The sequence below is a fragment of the Melopsittacus undulatus genome, chromosome 3 (assembly GCF_012275295.1).
Source record: "Melopsittacus undulatus isolate bMelUnd1 chromosome 3, bMelUnd1.mat.Z, whole genome shotgun sequence".
In the NCBI taxonomy this organism is placed as follows: Eukaryota; Metazoa; Chordata; class Aves; order Psittaciformes; family Psittaculidae; genus Melopsittacus; species Melopsittacus undulatus.
In genome coordinates, this window is record NC_047529.1 from 112,410,706 (window position 1) to 112,428,571 (window position 17,866).

At 39.3% G+C, this 17,866-nt stretch overlaps 1 protein-coding gene across 1 annotated transcript; it reads right to left on the reverse strand.

Annotated features, from left to right (window-relative positions):
- Nucleotides 1–597: 597 nt before the first annotated feature.
- Nucleotides 598–17,676, reverse strand: ABCG5 (ATP binding cassette subfamily G member 5). Its single transcript, XM_005144571.3, has 13 exons — nucleotides 17,555–17,676; nucleotides 16,768–16,889; nucleotides 16,196–16,332; nucleotides 15,880–15,978; nucleotides 14,801–14,933; nucleotides 13,320–13,459; nucleotides 12,089–12,218; nucleotides 9,143–9,356; nucleotides 8,838–9,043; nucleotides 7,784–7,922; nucleotides 3,516–3,701; nucleotides 1,820–1,938; nucleotides 598–810 (listed from the first exon to the last, which is right to left on the reverse strand). The coding sequence occupies exons 1-13, from the start codon at nucleotides 17,674–17,676 to the stop codon at nucleotides 620–622; spliced, it is 1,938 nt and encodes a 645-aa protein (XP_005144628.2). The 3' UTR covers nucleotides 598–619.
- Nucleotides 17,677–17,866: the final 190 nt, after the last annotated feature.

Consider the following 17,866-nt stretch of genomic DNA (forward strand, 5'->3'; position numbering starts at 1 on the left):
ACAGATATAAAAAACTGTCTTCTCTTGATTTGCCATCATTTACAAGACAAAAACATGTTGGGTAAATTCTATATTGCTTAAAGATCCTGTACTCATTGATTGTACAGTATGCATAAGATTAAAGTGGAGTGATTTCTTGATTCTGTCTTTACACATATTTTGTTTGTGCCCTTTCTACAAATCTAGCAGATGGTATCAAAAGAAAGTGTAAGACTTAAGATACAATTCTAGAAACAAGATGTAGTAGCAGTTGTACCCCTCTGCTTATTGGTAAAGGTTAAAAACCACAATAGTGGGGAAGAAATCAGAGTACCGTTGATAACTTAGTAAAAATTGACAGCAACAGCTGACTAAATTAAATTCAAAAAGTCCTTTAAAACAGGTAATAATGTTGATTATGGCAGATTTGGGAGTGGGGTGGGAATACCAATAGCAGGAAGACATTCATATTCTTAAGAGAACATTATTTTTCAAGATGGAAAACATCCAGTTAGAAACAAGCATGAGATGATATGTTTCTATGTATATAATCAATTCTACCTAAAATCTAACAATTTATGCCTTTAACTATAATCAAGTTGGAAGTGTTGCATTAGACACTGTTAGAACTGGTACTTTTTTATTGCCTGGCTATAATTCTGTCTCTTATTTTGAAGCTCAGAAGTGCTACAATGGCAAGTCCTGGTATAAAAGCATAGAGTATTATGAAATCGAGTGTGAACTGGGACAGTGCATCAGGAAAGTTTTTTTCAATGAACAGATTGCCGTGGGAGAAGATACATGCAGGATTAAGTGTAGTGGAACTGTCGGCTCCACCTGTTAAAAGAACAAAGTAATATCTTTAGCAGGCAAATCAGTTAAATTAAAACTCAGACTTCAGTATCTAGCTCATACATTTAATATACCTATCCCTAATGCTATTTTAATAATGAACTCTACCCGCAGCAGTATTTCTCATTTTGGAATAAGAACAGGCAAGCCACATGTTTCTGCAGTTTATCTATGCTATATTTTTTTTGAAGGGAAAATTAAAGGGTCATCAGGAGCCTTCTGGTTTGCTCATAACCAAAGATCGATGGTTTTTCAGACATGTTGTCTGGAGAGACCTCAAGAAGTGAGTTGCCCAATGGGATAGACTTACAGTGCTCTTGTAATAAAGAGGGATGGGATGGATTAATGGAGAAGAAACATACAGCCTTGGAGAGGAGAACAGACACCTGGCTGCGAAGCCCAAAATAGCTTGGATAGGTCTAAAGCTATAAGGTTTGACCTTATTGATGGATGTTAGCTACTGATCCTGCCAACCTGATTGATTCTCTCATTTTGCCAGTTGTCTTGCTCACAAGCAGAAATGTATAGCCTGACAGACCTAAGCTTAATATATGTAGTGGTAACATTGGAACCAAAGCATCACCAGTATTAAGAGAAAACATCTGGTCAGGTGTTACCTGTAAGTGCTCCCTGCACTGATACTTGATCTTATATTGTGCAATTCTATTGACCTTCTATTTGTCTAACACTGCTCTGATAAGCTCCTAACAGGCTGCAAAGTTCACCCTCCAAAACATCCCTAAAGCCAGGGTAAAAGAACTGAGACTAGAAAAATTAAGACCTGAATGAGAAATGGTTGGGAAAAAAGAATCAAGCTTTTGTCTTGCTTGCTGATATGACGTTATAGTCTTTACTAATTAATAAGCCTTTTTTAACACCTCAGAAGTTATCTTTATCAAGACACTTGTAAGTAGAAGGAAAATAAGCATCAACATCTCATTAAATAATTTACAATGGAATAAAAGGCTGTTTTGTTTTTTTTATGAACACTTACCACATGTGAAGTTTAAGCCGTAAAATTCATTGACTATGAGAATTTCACTGCTGTATTTTTGAAAGGTAAGATAACTGAGTATCTTAAAAATTCTTGGCATATCTTCAATGGTCCTTGAAGAAACAGAGAATTTAAACTGTTTTTTGCTATATTCCAAGAGCCAATTCTACCCCTAGTTAAAACAAACTAACTCTCATCTTTTTTTGTACCCTGCTACAGACACAGTTCTTGGCTGTACCTGGAGGGTTTTAAAACGAAGTCCATTTCAGTGCTAAATGAGGGGACAGCCATGAAGGCTGTCTCTGACTGTGGTACAGTGTCATAACATTCATTCATAACTTTATGGACTGTCACAAATAATCCTGTGAAGTATTTTGCTATTCACATTGCAGTGATAAAACTGAAAATAACAAGACGCAATATAAACCTTGGTTACAAAAGTGTTGCTTCTGAAGTAAAAAATGACCTCCCCCACTCCATATTCAAAAACTATGAAAGACTGAATATCAATTCATGGGAATAATAACAACAGATCAAAAATGAAGCAAAAATATTAAAAACCAGTATGGAAATGTTGAAATAACATTATTCAACAAGACTGGGCAATTTCTGCACCTAAAACAGAATCATCACAGACTGGTTTGGGTTGGAAGGGACCTTAAAGCTCATCCAGTTCCAACCTCCTGCCACAGGCAGGGACACCTTCTGCTAGACCAGGTTGCTCCAAGCCCCATCCAACCTGGCCTTGAACACTACCAGGTATGGGGCAGCTACAGCTTCTCTGAGCAATCTGTGCCCGGGCTTCACCACCCCCAAACACTGCAAGGCATAATTAAATGAACAGAAGAACACAGCAACCCAAGTCTCAATATTACTTTTAACATCGTTCGTTGCCTATGAAGATTAATCAAAGAGATTCATATTATAATATTAATTAGCAATGTCTCTACTGTAAAATAAGTTTAGAAACCACTCTAATACTTTTAGAAAGTTATCATTAAGGCCATTAGACTATGGTAGCGGGAGTAACTTGTCACTTGTCATAATAACTTGTCACTGTAAATGTGCATCTTCCTGAAATTAGGTAGGGACCAATTAATTAGCTATTAACCTAGTTTTATCTCCTAAGCAAGTATTAGCTGAGATCTGCTTTGAAGAGACAAGACCCATATGCTTTTCCTGAGGACAACTTGATGGCATCAATTGTTAGGTTTACTTACTTTTTATTGGAAAGATCACAAGTGAGCAATTTTCAATTCATAAAGTAAAAAAGAAAACATCATCTAAGCCAATAGGTACTAATATCTCAGTTCAATTTATTTGCAAAAAGTGAAGAAATATTAACATTTATAATGTTATATATTTATATATGTTTATATAACATAAATATGTTATATACATATATATGCCATATACATGTTATATAAACATATATGTATATATAACATATATATGTTATAATGAAAAATATTAACCAATTATTAATATTTAAAGTTATTGTCTAGTTTGTGTATGTAGTACAAAGTCTAAGGTGATTAACGTAGTTCTGCCCCTGAAGGATAAGAGCTGCTCTGTCTTTCCATTGCTGTTTGTGCCTTATTGTGCTTCTGCAACATAGCCTGTTCATGAGACTCTTCTGCAGGTAGGTTATTTTAACATTACACCATAATGACATAAAACTTTTTCCTACCGTAGTAGTCCTGTTCCCACTGTCACACCTGCTGAATTAAGTAGCAACACTCCACTTTGGACTATGTTTGGGTTTTGAACCACACCAAGTACAGCAAGTGTTAGTAGTTCACCAGTTATATGACATGCTAAGACAGCAGCAAAGAAAACTCCAAATCTGGCAGCGTCAGGATGCAACCCAACAGTCCTGTACAAAAATGAGCAAATGGACATTTAAAAGCAGTGTTTGGGTACTAAACTTGGAAAGTAGCTTTTATTTCTGTTCGTTTTGTTAGGGGTTTTTTTTGGCAATTACAGCTCATTAAGTGAACAGTTTATGCCTTAACCCTTAGTATGTTGTTTGAAGCCTTAACATAAAGGACAGCCTCTTAATACCGTGACAGATATATTAGGTTTTCTCCATCTAGATTAAAGAGAGTTACATAAATATGTACTTTGAAGCAGAAATCTGTGTAGTTTCAGGATAACCACCATGACTTATACAATCCCTTAAACTAACATCCTCCTCCTTCTAAAGTCTACACAGTTATTTATGTAAGTCACATATTTAAAGAACATCTTTATGCAGATAATTAACAGATGGAATTTTGCTCTTCTGATACTGTGCATACAAATGTAAAACTAGATATACTCGATTAAATGCAAGGCTAATTGAACTCACCACCCATGTAATTCACCCAAATGCAATTTCCTCCATACTCCTACGCTTCTTAATACAACACGCTGTTCTGAGCTTTTCCTTAGATAATTGAAGGAAAAAAGTCCCCCCAATCTGTACGAAAGATTAAAAAGTTAAGAAAGGCCAACAATTGATTGGCAAAGTTAACTCAGCCTTATCATGCGTATTACAGATGACAAAACCTTTTATTACATGGTGACATGTCACTCTTTTTCGAAACACCTCACCCCAAAATTGCCTCACACTGGGTACAGACTTTGCTTAATGAACAAGCAGCTATTTAACATGTTATTTTCTTTTTCCTTGCTCAGTGCAAGGCCCTATATATATATATATATATTTATCTCCATATTTGAACATAATAGAAGTGTTAATTTTCTCACAAGCTTTCCTGTAGCATTTTTCATAACACCAGAATAACTTCTCTTACGAACAGGTGGCTGAGCACTGACTCTTCAAGTATTGAACATTGAACAAACTAACAGGTATTTAACAAACAACCTTTAACCACAGATCAGTGCAGAAGAAACAACTTTGCAAAGTCCTGGCATAAAAGTATCACCTCCTCTAAAGTGCTCTAATACTTCACAGCTATGTAAATACAAACTAGTAAACCTGGAGTAGGAATAAAAAGAGAAGAAAGCATAAAAGAGAAAAAAGCCAAATCAAACTAAACCAAAAATATTCAAAGAGAGATTATTACAGCAATAGAACAGTAGGATGATGAAACTGTTAGAACATTTGCCAGAGGAATCTTTAGCTAGGAAAATCTGCACAAAGAGTGCATACTTGAGTGCAAAACTTGAGTGAAAAACTTGGCCAGATCTGCTTTGTGCCTGATCAGGTAAGAGTTTGGGTTTGTCTGACCCTACAAATACAAACTCTGAGAGAGCAGCTTGGAAGAACACATAGGAGACTCCATCCAGGAAAGTTTAGTCCTGCACAGATACAATCTTCAAAATTTCATATAGAAACTTTAAGCCTTATGAAGTCTAAGGGCACTATGAAATAATTTTGACACATCACTGATGGCTTCCACAACCAGGTAGCAAAGATATGCAGAGGCTAAGATGCAAGAGTTTGTGTTGGAAGGGACCTTAAAGATCATACAGTTCCAACCCTCCTGCCATGGTCAAGGACAGCTTGCACTAGAGCAGGTTGCTCCAAGCCCTGCCCAACCTGGCCTTGAATGCTGAGGGATGGGGCAGCCACAGCTTCTCTGGGCACCCTGTGCCAGCGCCTCAGCACCTACAGAGTGAAGAAATATCTGTAAATATTATTCATTAACCAGAATGTTGTTGATTGTGTTGTTGATAGTGTTTGAAGCTACCACAGTGCAAGGGCAAAGTCTCTACCCTCTCACGTTTCCTGTTTAAGGAGTGAGTGTGACAAGCAGTGGGTTGTGATCTTTAGTAATTCCACAAATCTTACATTTTGAACCTGAAAAGGTGCTTTACAAATGGCTGCCTTCTCAGCAGCCAGCTCTCTAGCGGGCAGATAGAAGGGCTCTGGTGAGCGGAGGGCATGCCCTCTATGCACTTACTGGGAGGAAGACTAGCTTTCTGCTTGTCTGTGAAAAAGGACTTCTTGGGGAGCACTGCCTGAAGCAGGCAGTACTAACTGCTTTCAGCAATAAAATCCCAGGTAACTAAGGGGACAAAAAGATGTCTTTTCTTGAACAAAGCTGCTACTTTTAAAATCAGCACCAAACTACAAAAAAACAACACATGCACAGAAGTCCTCATGTCTGGAGGAGCAGAAATTGCCCTCTCAGGGTCTTTACCATCTAGGAGCTGACAGTTACTGAGATCCCTAATGGAAAGAATTAGTCAAATGCTGAACACTTCACCACATTACCTACTACAGGCCAGGAGGAAGGAGGAAAAGGTTACCTTTTTTCCTGAGTTTTTCTAGATAAGAAAACAGCTATTGCGAGATTCCCATGGCAGACTAACTCTCTATGCAGAAGTTCTTACTCTGTAGTCCAAGCGATCTGGTGCAGTTTTACTTCATCCATTTTCAGACTGCCTAAGTGCATCTTATTGAAGAGTAAGAGCACTAACATGCACAGCTACAGCAGAATAGCTCCTGCACTTCATCTCCTTTACAAGGGTCTACCCACTTATAATTTCTCAAAGCTAACTGGAGAACATGCATCCAACAAACCAAGCCTACTGTTCCTTTGTACACATTTTGCTATAGACTGCCACCTGATTGCAACTTTACTGCCAACTGTTACATGAAAACAAACATGAGCTTTTCTGCACTACACTCCTTTCATAATTGGGAAAACAAACAAAACAAAACAGAAAAAGACTGAAAGACAGAAATTCCTTATTATTTTTCTATTAGCATATATATTCAGCCATAGAGTCTATTAAGTTTGTCTTAAGGAAGTAGAAGTTTGTCTTAAGAAATTAATGGGACAGAATTAAGAAGATCAGACATGTATGATAGATAAGGCAATGATCAGATAAAATACTTCATGATCCCTTCAGAAGTACTACTTCACAATGATGCAAGCAAATGAATAAACTGGGGCAGGGAGGAAATCAAGTTTTACAAACAAACCCTTTCACTGTCAGAAATCTACTTCAGTTCCTCTTTCTGGAGAGTGGAAGAGAAGGATCTAGATCTCATCACTTCCATATGCTACAGCTAAACCCCAAAACTCTCAGGAAATATACAGCTTGGTTACTTTCCCCTCCTCCCCCCTTATTTCCTACTTTTCAAAAATGTAATGTAAAATGACACTTTCTGCTTTTGATATGACACAAGAATGATAAATGTCCCAGCCCCATTAAAACCTCCCAAGTTACCTAGAGAACTGGTAACTTACTCAGAAAGTGTTTTAACACTGCCTGAAAGAGAAAGGCTAAAATTGTCATCTTTCTTTAAGCTTGCTCTTCTAAGAGACAAGAGTAGGAAGGCATGCCAGGAGGCCTGTTGCTGACTGTCGTGGTTTGAACACAGCCACACAGCTCGTTCACTCACTTCCTCCCTTCCTCCCCCAACTCCTGGAGAGCTGGGGAGGAGAATCAAAAGAATGTAGCTCCCACAGGTTGGGAGAAGAACAGTTTAATAACTGAGATATAACACAAACCACTACTGCTACTACCAATAATAATAATGATAAAGGAAATAACAAGTGAAGAGAATACAACACCTCACCACCCGCTGACTGATAACTCACCCCATCCCGCCCGACTGAGCACTGACCGATACCTCGTCCAACCCCACAGTCTACTAGCCCTTCCAGGTAACTCTCAGTTACATCCTGGGCATGATGTGCTATGGTATGGAATACCTCTTTGGCTAGTTGGGGTCAGGTGTCCTGTCTCTGCTTCCTCCCGGCCTCCCCTCCTCCCTGGCAGAGCATGAGGCTCAGAAAGTCCTTGGCTAGACCAAACATTTGAGCAATAACTAAAAACATTGGTGCTATCAGCACCGTTCCCAGGCCGAAAGTCAAAAACACAGTGCTGCACCAGCTACCAAGAAGGAGAAAAAATGACTGTGCTACTGCTGAACCCAGGAATTTAAACCAGTAACAAAAAGAAAATAACAATCCAGTGGATGGCTGAAGTGCTTACCAGTAAATAAAGATGCAGAAAATTGCCACGCTGATGACACTGAAGGGCAACAAATGTACTATATAAGCTAAAAGCATTTGCCACTTCTTGTACAAGCCATCTTTACTTTCCTGGTCACTGACAGCACGTAAAGGTGTGACTGCAATAAATATAGAAGAAATAAGTTAAATCACCATTGAATAAAGAGAGCAAGACTTGTTGCTATGAAAAATGGCCTGAAGCACAGAGACAACTTTAAGAATCTATCAGAAACATTCAGTCTAAACCAGTCTGATCATGTTTCCCCCCCACTATAAATGCAACAAATGCTCCCCACAGATTGCAAAAGTTGGTAAGTTTAATGAAAGAGTCCTATCTAGGCAGCATGCAGGAGAGGCTTCTCTTTTGGCAGATATAAATTAAAGGCCTGAAAAAACTGCCATCACTGGACCATTTCTTGAGGTGTTCTGATTTCAAGGTGATGATGGGGTACATGTTACCTACATGAGCATAACAGTGTTTAGGACTGTAAATAGAAGCTATTGTTGGTCTTAGTATGGCAAAGAAGAGAGCTGTAAGAGAAACACATTCTAAGACAAATTTAATCATTACATAGTACTGTTAAATCTAATTATGCTTTATTGCTGTCAAAGCAGGTTTATAATTTTATCTTTTCCATGTCTTTTGTTTTGCTCTCATCTAAGATGTTAACCCCAGACTTAGACTTTGTCCTGCCTTTATCACACTACACGCAGGCAAGCTAAGGGTTCTTGCACAGTTCAGCCTAAAGCCTCCATAAGCAGACCAGCTGTAAAAAGGAGGGGCAGAAAATGAGGTGTATTCCACCATTAAGTGCAGTAAACCTGGAGCCCCTCTGATTAGTTGGCTTATCTTTTTCTGTGGTGTGAAGCTTCCTGCTGCTTTGCTTTTGAATTTCATCCCTCTGTATCAGCTCTGACATTACCCAAAACTGTTAAGATCCTTTAAATTATTATCTTAAAAAAAGACTTTTTCCTGTTTATAAAGTAGTGGCAGTAATACTTGCTGCTGTGCATAATACAGAAGTGAAACTCACAAAGGACAACAGCGTTGAGCATCCCTGTGTAGGGGGGGGCACTCACACACTGGTAGACCAGCCCCACACGGTCCTGCACAGCTCCTTTTTCCAGATCATGCCTTAGTCTAAGTAGAAAAAATGCTACAAAGAAGCCAAATAGCAGATTCTGGAGGAGACGCATGGTGATGCCCATCTTATCCCTGGAGAGGTTTCTTGTTATCCTCCTGATAATGAAACAAAACAGTAACAACACCAAAAGATTGGTGAGAAAGAAAAAAAGATTTTCTTTTATAAAAAAGAAGGGGGGAAAAAAAGATTCTTACCGTACAAGAATCCACAGTTGGCAAAAAGCATTGGGTGAGTTTTTGTTTTTGAATGGAATTGGTGGCAGCTCTTTCATACTCTTTGTTCTTTCAATGGTTGCCAGTACTTTGCCAAAGATCTCCGAGTTTCTGTAGGCTGATACAATTACCTGAACCCTACTGTAGGTTTCAAGTTCACGTTCCTTGCTTCGGGTGTCCACAGATGTCAGATCCACTGCAAATTTGCAAAGTGTTTAGAATCGTAGAATCAAGGTTGGAAAAGACCTTTAAGGTCATCCAGTCCAACTGTCACCCCAGGACCACCAAGTCCACCACTAAACCATGTCACTGATGGCCTCATCTACATGGGTGATGCCACCATGTCCCTGGGCACCCTGTTCCAACAACTGACCACCCTTTCAGTGAAAAAAATTTTCCTAATACCCAATCTAAACTTCCCCTGGCACAGTTTGAGACCATTACTTCTTGTCCTATCATTTGTTACTTGGGAGGAGAGACCAGCTGCCTCCTGGCTCCATCCTCCTTTCAGGTAGTTGTTGCACTTGTATACACATCACTTTCCATTCATGTCTCTTTCCCCAACTTGCAGCTAACTTTTCCTTGTCTCTTTCCTCAAATCTGCAAAGAAGGAAAGGTCCATGGAAGGATTCAAGGTTACTTTTACTCCTCCTTTCCATTAGAAGCAACATGAATTAGTAACTGTGCAGCCACAAGAAATCTCTGTATTTTGTGGCCTCTGTAGGACCCTGAAGCTCAAGTGCTTTACCTGGAAATGCAAGGACCAAATGGTGTGGTCAGACTTTAACATTCTCCTTGCACAGCATAGTGCCGTGCCACTGGTGAAGCACTACTGCTGCCAAGAGCAAGACAGAGCACCAGCTGAGGATGAACACTGATGAGGATGAAGAGTTGACTTTCTGGTCATGTACTACTCACTTTTTTAGGCAAATGCTCAGACATGGTTCCCTGATTCCCCCTTGTCTTCTGCCTATTCCTTCATAACCCCATAACAATGGAGCTTTATTTTTCAGTCAGAGATCATGCTGCACAGACATTGCTCTTCTCTACTTGAGCTGTTACTGCATTGTTGCACTTGGGTTTCACCCACCTCCTTCTCAGACACACTTCTGTTTTAATGTGAAGTTAAAGGGTGTTCAGCAGGCTCAGCCCAAGCTGAAGAAAGTATTACTTACTGCCATGGAACTTATGAAAAGATAAATACTTCACATAGTTAGTGTTCCTTTCTAATAAATCCACCTATACCTATTCCTGAAACCAGCAATTCTTTTATTAGCAGATGGGAACCTTGTGTGGGCTATTTGTACAAGTCACACAGATTCAGCTATAGTGCTGAAATGCCTTAGAAATTTTCCTTTTCCCTAACAGCAATGAATTATATAAGGATTCAAAAACTAGACTGTTGTTCTCAGGAATTTTGTTCATTCTTGCAGATTTTTACATTACTCTTCTACATTTGATAAGGCATCTTCGTCAGCTATTTGTTCCTCAGGTTTCTGTCCTCCTCAGATTTCAGCTTTACAGTGTTATGCTCACCTTCAAAATGTGTCTTGAACAAGAGAAAAGGAGGCCATGCCCAAGATTCTTAATTTGCCCTCAAAATTTGAATCAGACTTATGAATACTTCCCTGCTGTTCTGAAAGCTGGAATTCAGCATAATTGTCTTGAATGATAAAAAGAATCCAAAACTAAGTCTTCAGTTTCGTAAATATGAACATCTGAAATGCAGACACTTTTTAAAACTTGGCCAGTGTGATTTGCTGAAAGTCATGCAGGAAATGAATGGCAACCATGCCTGTTTTAATAAAATGATAATACCAACTAGTCACTAGACCAATAGCTAATGCCCACATGCAGTTGTACTTTTTTAATAAACACATGTAAATGTCAATAATATAAGCTTCACTCAATATGTAGGCTCTATTTTCCTCTGCTTTTGGTGCAAAATAGTATCAGGATCCGTCCCTTCATTCACATCATTAAATCACATGAAAAATATAAACTACCAATTTTCCAAAGACTAAATATTCCGATGATTCTTTGCTCTAAACTGTATTTTTTCCTTTTCTTGTCACATTCAAAGGTTGACACTTAAAGAATGCAGTACTCTCTTTACCAAGCCTTTTTAGAAGTGGGTCTAAATCTCAACTCATCTATGCTTTTCAAGACTATTCAAATTCATGAAAGCAAAATTATCCTCACTGTCACACTAGTATTTTCAGCTCCATCCCATGCCACCTTCATGTCAACAACCATCCTCTCTTCTCTCTGAGTTTTGGATGCCATCTAGACAATAGGAAAACACTGCCTCCTCTGAATACAGCTTTTTGGATTGGTCAGACTCCTTAGTTAATGCCTAGCTAGTATCCTCAAAAATCAGCTTATATACTAGATTCAAAAAGAAAGATATATACATGTATGTATGTATGTATGTATGCACACATACATGCACATGCACATACACATTCTCTTCAAACATATGTTTGCAGGGATCAGTCATCCCATATTTATTCTCCATCCTTCCCTCCAGGAAACAACTGTTTCCAGCTGCTTGGCATCTCTGAGTATGTAAGAGCATAGGACTTTCCACATTTTTGGGATCAATTTGATTTTCCAACATCCGGTGGACAGCCATAAGGAGATGCCAGCAGGAATATGCAGGTTACATGAAGCTGAGATTCCTTTTTTATTAGTAGCTTATTCCTTTCTGCTGTGTTTCAGACCTACTGTAAACTTGTGCTGGTTTATGGAGTCAGTGGAAGTTACATGGGCCCAACCCCCTCTCTGAGCTGAAAACAATTACAGAGTTGAAAAGAATTCAAATTCAATGCATTTCTGTCTATATAAATATAATTTCATATGGTGAAGAAAACAACTTGTTTGTTTAAAGGGAACCTTTTTTTACCAAAACAACTTAGGGAAACTTACCATAGAAATCAAAAGGATTTGATTGTTCAGGACAAGAATAGCCACAATCACTAAAAAAAGTGATCATTTCCATAGGGTTCCCACAGAAAACCATTTCTCCAAAGCTCATGATGGCTATTTTGTCAAATAACTGCAGGAGAGCATATGAATATATTAGCAACGGTATTGAGGAGAAGTGCATTAATTCTGAAGTACAGCTACTGTCTTGGTAATAAAAATGCTTTGACAGGAAACATAATTTTGACACATTCAAACTTCCTTACTATATTTCTCTCAAAGGAAGTTTACTCTTCCTTTCACTCCTCTTGGTAGTTATGCAAGATGACACATCTTAAAGCTCTTTAAACTAGTAGCTCTCAAAACTGTCAGGGACAGCAACATACAGAGGTAATCCACAAATGGAAATGGGAGCTGTGGCCTTCTGGCTTCACTTCTAATGCACCTTCACAATTGACTGACCTCTTTCAGTGCTTAATAGCCTGAGACTGTAAAATCCCCAAATTGTTGGAAGATTATCCTTAAGTGCTTAAGGACTTTAACAGCACTGCTCTCAGGACGAATATTTGCCAGGGCAGGATTCTCAACAGCTATGGTCAATCCATATTCCCAAGGAACCAGACTGCTTTCAGTCCAGAAAAGCAGTCTCACTCCCCTCTGGCTTCTTGACCACTTATGCTCAATTCAGTCATAGGGAAGAGGTGCCTTGCATTCAATGTGGTGGGTGGTGGATGTGTCAGAAGAGCAAAGTGCAAAACAATAACTGGAAGGGAGAGGTGCTTTCCTCATCACAAGCCCTGAAAGGCAGACCTGCCCCATCACGTGCCCAAGGTGTTGCCATGTATATCACCCGACACAAGAGGAAAAAAGATAATAATTTTCCCCAAGTCATGTCTTCATCTGTCTCAAGTTGCAATTGTTATTGAAATGTGAGTATGTAAAGATAAATAAAGTTCTAGGTTTTACAGTGCATGCACAACTGGAGGATTTGCATGGCTTCTTCCAGTTTTTTGGGCAGCTTAACACAAAGCTCAGGCAGTCAGGGTGCATACTATTTTCACAAGGCAATATGTTAACCAAAGTGCTCTGTGACAGGCAGAAGGCCAGAGCTATAAAGTTCAAGACAAGCCTGTGTTTATACGGGGGAAAGGAAGAGAGCCTTTGAAGGCAACTATACTGCATATTGTACTTTTACCCTGAAAACAAAAGCAAATAGTAAGCAGATATCATTTACCCTGAAGAGTTCTGAGCGTGGCTGATGAATTGTAATAATCACTATCCTGCCCCTGTGTGCAAGCTCCGAGAGAAGGGAGACAATCTGCTTTGCTGTTAGGCAGTCCAGCCCTGTTGTTGGTTCATCAAGCAGCATGACCTCTGTGAAATGAAAAGGAATAGCATTAAAACTCAGATAAATGGGGAGCAAATGTTATAACTTCTTCCTTTGAAGCTAATTTGGCATATAATATGGAAATTACATGTGAAGTTCCACTTGTAAAGCAGAGTATGTATAGATATCGTCATGATGTGATCTCTAGGTTTTAGTTAGTTTCAGTGGTTCAGTTTTAATGACGAGTAATAAGGACATAAAGAAACTACTGCAGGATCAGAGCATAATAATTTCTAAATTCAGAGGAAATCTGAAAATTACCAAAATAGGTTTGGTATATACATCTGCTTCTAAGAACAGAAATTTCAGCATGTATACAAATGTAAATATAACTGATATAATTGCCCTGAGTCTATAATCTGAATTAAACCTCTATATACACACAGAATTCGTTATGAACAAACTAAGAGTTGTTAAAATACAGTGTATATAATTCCATAGATAGGGGGGCAGTACTGCATTTTCTTTGTGTTTTTATTGCACATGTAAAGGTAAAAGTTACACACAAATCCATTATTTTTGCACAGATGAGTCATGACACAGAAGTTCAACCTTGATCAGGATAAGGAGGGAGAAGTGCTTTCTCTCTAAGTTTATTTACAGAGGATTACTGTAGTGTTTACCATAGGGTTTAGTGAGCTTCCTGAGCCATAACTTGTCCCAGTGAACTCTCTTAAGAGTTTCCTTTAGCAGTGATAAACCTAACTTTGCTACTTAAATGCTCCTTCCTGTCTGGTATGCAGTCCTAGCACATCAGCAGCAATATGAGGACTCCAGAGTCCAATAAATGCATGCTACACATTCACTCCATAAGATTTTGGCATACTTAAGAAACCATTTCAAAACTGAGAAAGTTTACTGTCCCGTTTCCCATGGTTAATTTTTCTAGTTACTTTGATTTTCATTCATCATCTTTTTTTTGATCTGGCACTCAAACATACATGGTTTAATGGCAGCCACTCCACTAAAAGGCTCAGTGCTTGCTTATTTATAGCTCTAATGCACTCAAAACCTAGAAAATAATGGGCCACAACCAACATTTCATACACAGGAAGGGTGAGCCCAGAAGGACTTGAAATGGATAAATGTAAATCTAAATCTATGTTTACTCCCTAAGATTTTGAGATTGTCTGCTTTCTAAGATCAACTAATAGATTAATGGCAAACTTCAGTTCCTGCTCATCCTTTTCTGTCACTACTAGACTAGCTTTTGCTGAATTACAGAATATAAATGCCTTTGTATGTTAAAGTGGTTTATGGAGACCCATGGTAGGAGCACAAGGTGACACAGCTTTGTTTTACTTCGAAAATCTATGTATGGTACTTACTGGGATCTTGTAATAGCTGGGCTCCAATTGAAACAAGACGCCTCTCACCCCCCGAAATGCCTATAAAATTACGGCTTCCAATTATTTTGTCAGCAATGTGGCTGAGACTCAGCTCAGCCATAACTGCATCTACCTGAAAAATAATTACAATTTAGAAAGACTAAACACAGTCCAGCTCAGACACCTGTGTGCAAAACAGAAAAATGCAGAAAAAGACATCATTTTAAGCTATGGCTTTCTCAATATGCTGCTTGCATCCACTCTATTTGGAAGATAGTGAGCTTCATTATTTTTAATATGTTATTTCAATTTAGTTTTATTTTCATGTATTCTGAAATGAGGACAGTTTTACCTTCAGCTGACATTAAGAGATTAAAAGGTGGGACTAGAAGTTAAGGTATGAAGAATAATTTACTGGTCTGGCTTCAAAAAGTAAGGGAGCAGAAAGCACATAAATTCTGGGGAAGTACAAAAAGTATACTGAGTGGAAGACAGGTGAAAAGAGATGACAGAAAACAAGAGCCTTTGGTCAGGAATATCGAATCTTTATTCTCAACAGAGGCCAAAAAGAGTCCTTTAATAGATCTGGAACACAACTATTTTATAAGGAAAGTAGCTTGTATGTGGCTTATTATACCAGCTTTTTGGACCTGTTCTGGTTAGTGAAAAACAGCCTACAAGAGCCAGAGTAGTGTCAAAGTCACCTCTGCTGCCCATGAAACTTGCCATCACATATAGCCCTAAACACCCCAGAGAACTGTGTTTCTCATCTGGGGAAGGGGAACAGACCTGGATGCAAACAGCAGCATCTGTAACAGTAACTGCCTCAGCTCTGGAGAAAATAGTTTGTCCCAACATAATGGTGATCCCCCAGGGCATCAGCACAAGCCCCTTGCAGAGCAGGGAGCACCAGAGAGCTTGTGTCCTACTCCTCAGCAGGAGGATTTCTCCTCATTTGCAGAATGAGGATTACAAAACCTTGTAAACGTAAAACACAGCCACGGATGGAAAGTGCTGCTGGTGAAAACATTACATGACATCATGTCTGCCTTTCTGGTGGAAGATGATAAAATACAGACCTTCTTTCTGATTAAGTCATCGGAGCATTTCTGAAGAGTTAATAAAGCAGTGTAGGTTAGAGTCTCTCGTATGGTGAGGAAGCTTAACAAAGAGTCACTCTGAAAACAAAGGGTGAAGAGGAAGAAGCAGTTAATCCTGTAGTAATGAAGATCTTGCCCCTACTTGCATAACCTTCATTCATTCATACATTTTGTTAACTGCTTTGTAAATTGACTGGTAAAATCACAGTCAGATTACATTACCCCATTGCATTAGCAACTTTACTTTTTTAGAACTAAAGGAAGCACAGCACACAAATAAAATGCAGAAATTTACCTGTGGCACATAAGACAAGCAATCTTTAAACTGTTCCTTCTTCAGCTGACATCCGTTCAAGTACACATCACCATATAAATTGTCTTTATGACCCAGTCTTCCCGATATCGCATCCAGAAGTGTTGTTTTTCCAGATCCTTTAAAACAAAAGGAATTAATCATGTGGTGAAATGAATTCTATGATTTCAAGAGCAATAGCCTCAATTGGAGGGAGACATATGAAAAGAAGAAAGTACTTTTTTTCCTCAGTAACATTAAAATAAGTCCTGAGAATACAGCTACTTAAAATGAATTAAATGGGAAACAGAATGTGTGTAAATTGGCATTTAATTCATACAAATTCACACTTCGTAATTAAACATTTGGGTTTAGAAGTAACATTATCTCTTAATGAAGTCATAATCGTTAGTTAGATGGCAGAAGATTGAACTCCGAAAACCAAGCACCACAGAGATTAAAATCAGCTGCAATATCATTGTTTAAAACACAGACCTCAGTCACACTCATACCACTGTGGAAGCCACCGGTGTTAGTTTTGATCTTATTTCTTTTAAAGTACTGGAAAAACTTACCTGAATTTCCTAAAATCCCCATAATCTGGCCACTCTCTACGTGAAATGAAACATCCTTAAGTATTTGCCGGGTCCATTTTTTACAATATAAAGAAACATTCCACCATGGGCCAACGTGTTCTCTTGGAAGACAAACATTTAAGAAAATTAAATAGAGGAAACAAAAAAGATTCGCATACAGTAAGCGAATGCCTTATAGCTACTTGTATGTGGGAAGGGAGCCTAAGGTGTTTTAGAATATTGGGAGAGGAGAAAGGGGGAAATACCTTTCCTCACACATTCCCCTAGGCTTTAACATTTTAACTTCAGCATTATCTGGAAGATAAAATGAAGTCTGAGCAAATTTTTCGAACCGACAGCTGGGATGCTTTCAGACTATAACAAAAGGGAAACTTTAACTGAGGCTTTACTTTCTAACAACGCTTGCCAGCTATTAATCCACCTGTTTTCTTATGGCCTCACATTATCCATCTGGCAACCATAAGAAAGGCAGTGGGAAGGGGCGTAACCTTTGGGAATCTCCTCTAAAGCATCTCCTTCAGAGACATTGAAGAACTGGTGAACCCTCTGGAGAACAGAGGAAGCTCTGCTTCCCTCAATCCAGGCACTCAAACCCTGTTATGGGCAGCCCAACACCATGAGGAGGGCAGCCTGGCAGTGTCCCTCTTTTACTGGGCTGAAGCTAAACCCATGGGCCACTGGTCCCAGCCCCTCTTCCACTCAGTCCCTGTGGTCAGAGCAACACCTGGTAGGCAGGGGCTCACCACACAGCCTTCCCCAGCCCTACCTGACGGTATAGGAGATGTCCTGCACACTGATGCTGTTGGAGGGCTGCACCACAGCCTTCATCCTGCCTGTCTGCCCATCGCTGTCGCTCCTCTCCAGGGTGGGAGACATTCTGCCCGACATCGACATCTTCCAGTGCTGGGGCCCTGTAGGCTCCCTTCCTCACACAGCTGGCCAGGTGCCTGATGCTGCCACCACCATGCCTCCTGCAGAACCAGGCAGGGGCAGCTCACCGCTGTCCCCAGGTCAGAGCAGGTCCTTGGCCCCGGTGTTTGCCACCTGGGAAAGTGCCTAAAAGAAAATAAACGGGCAT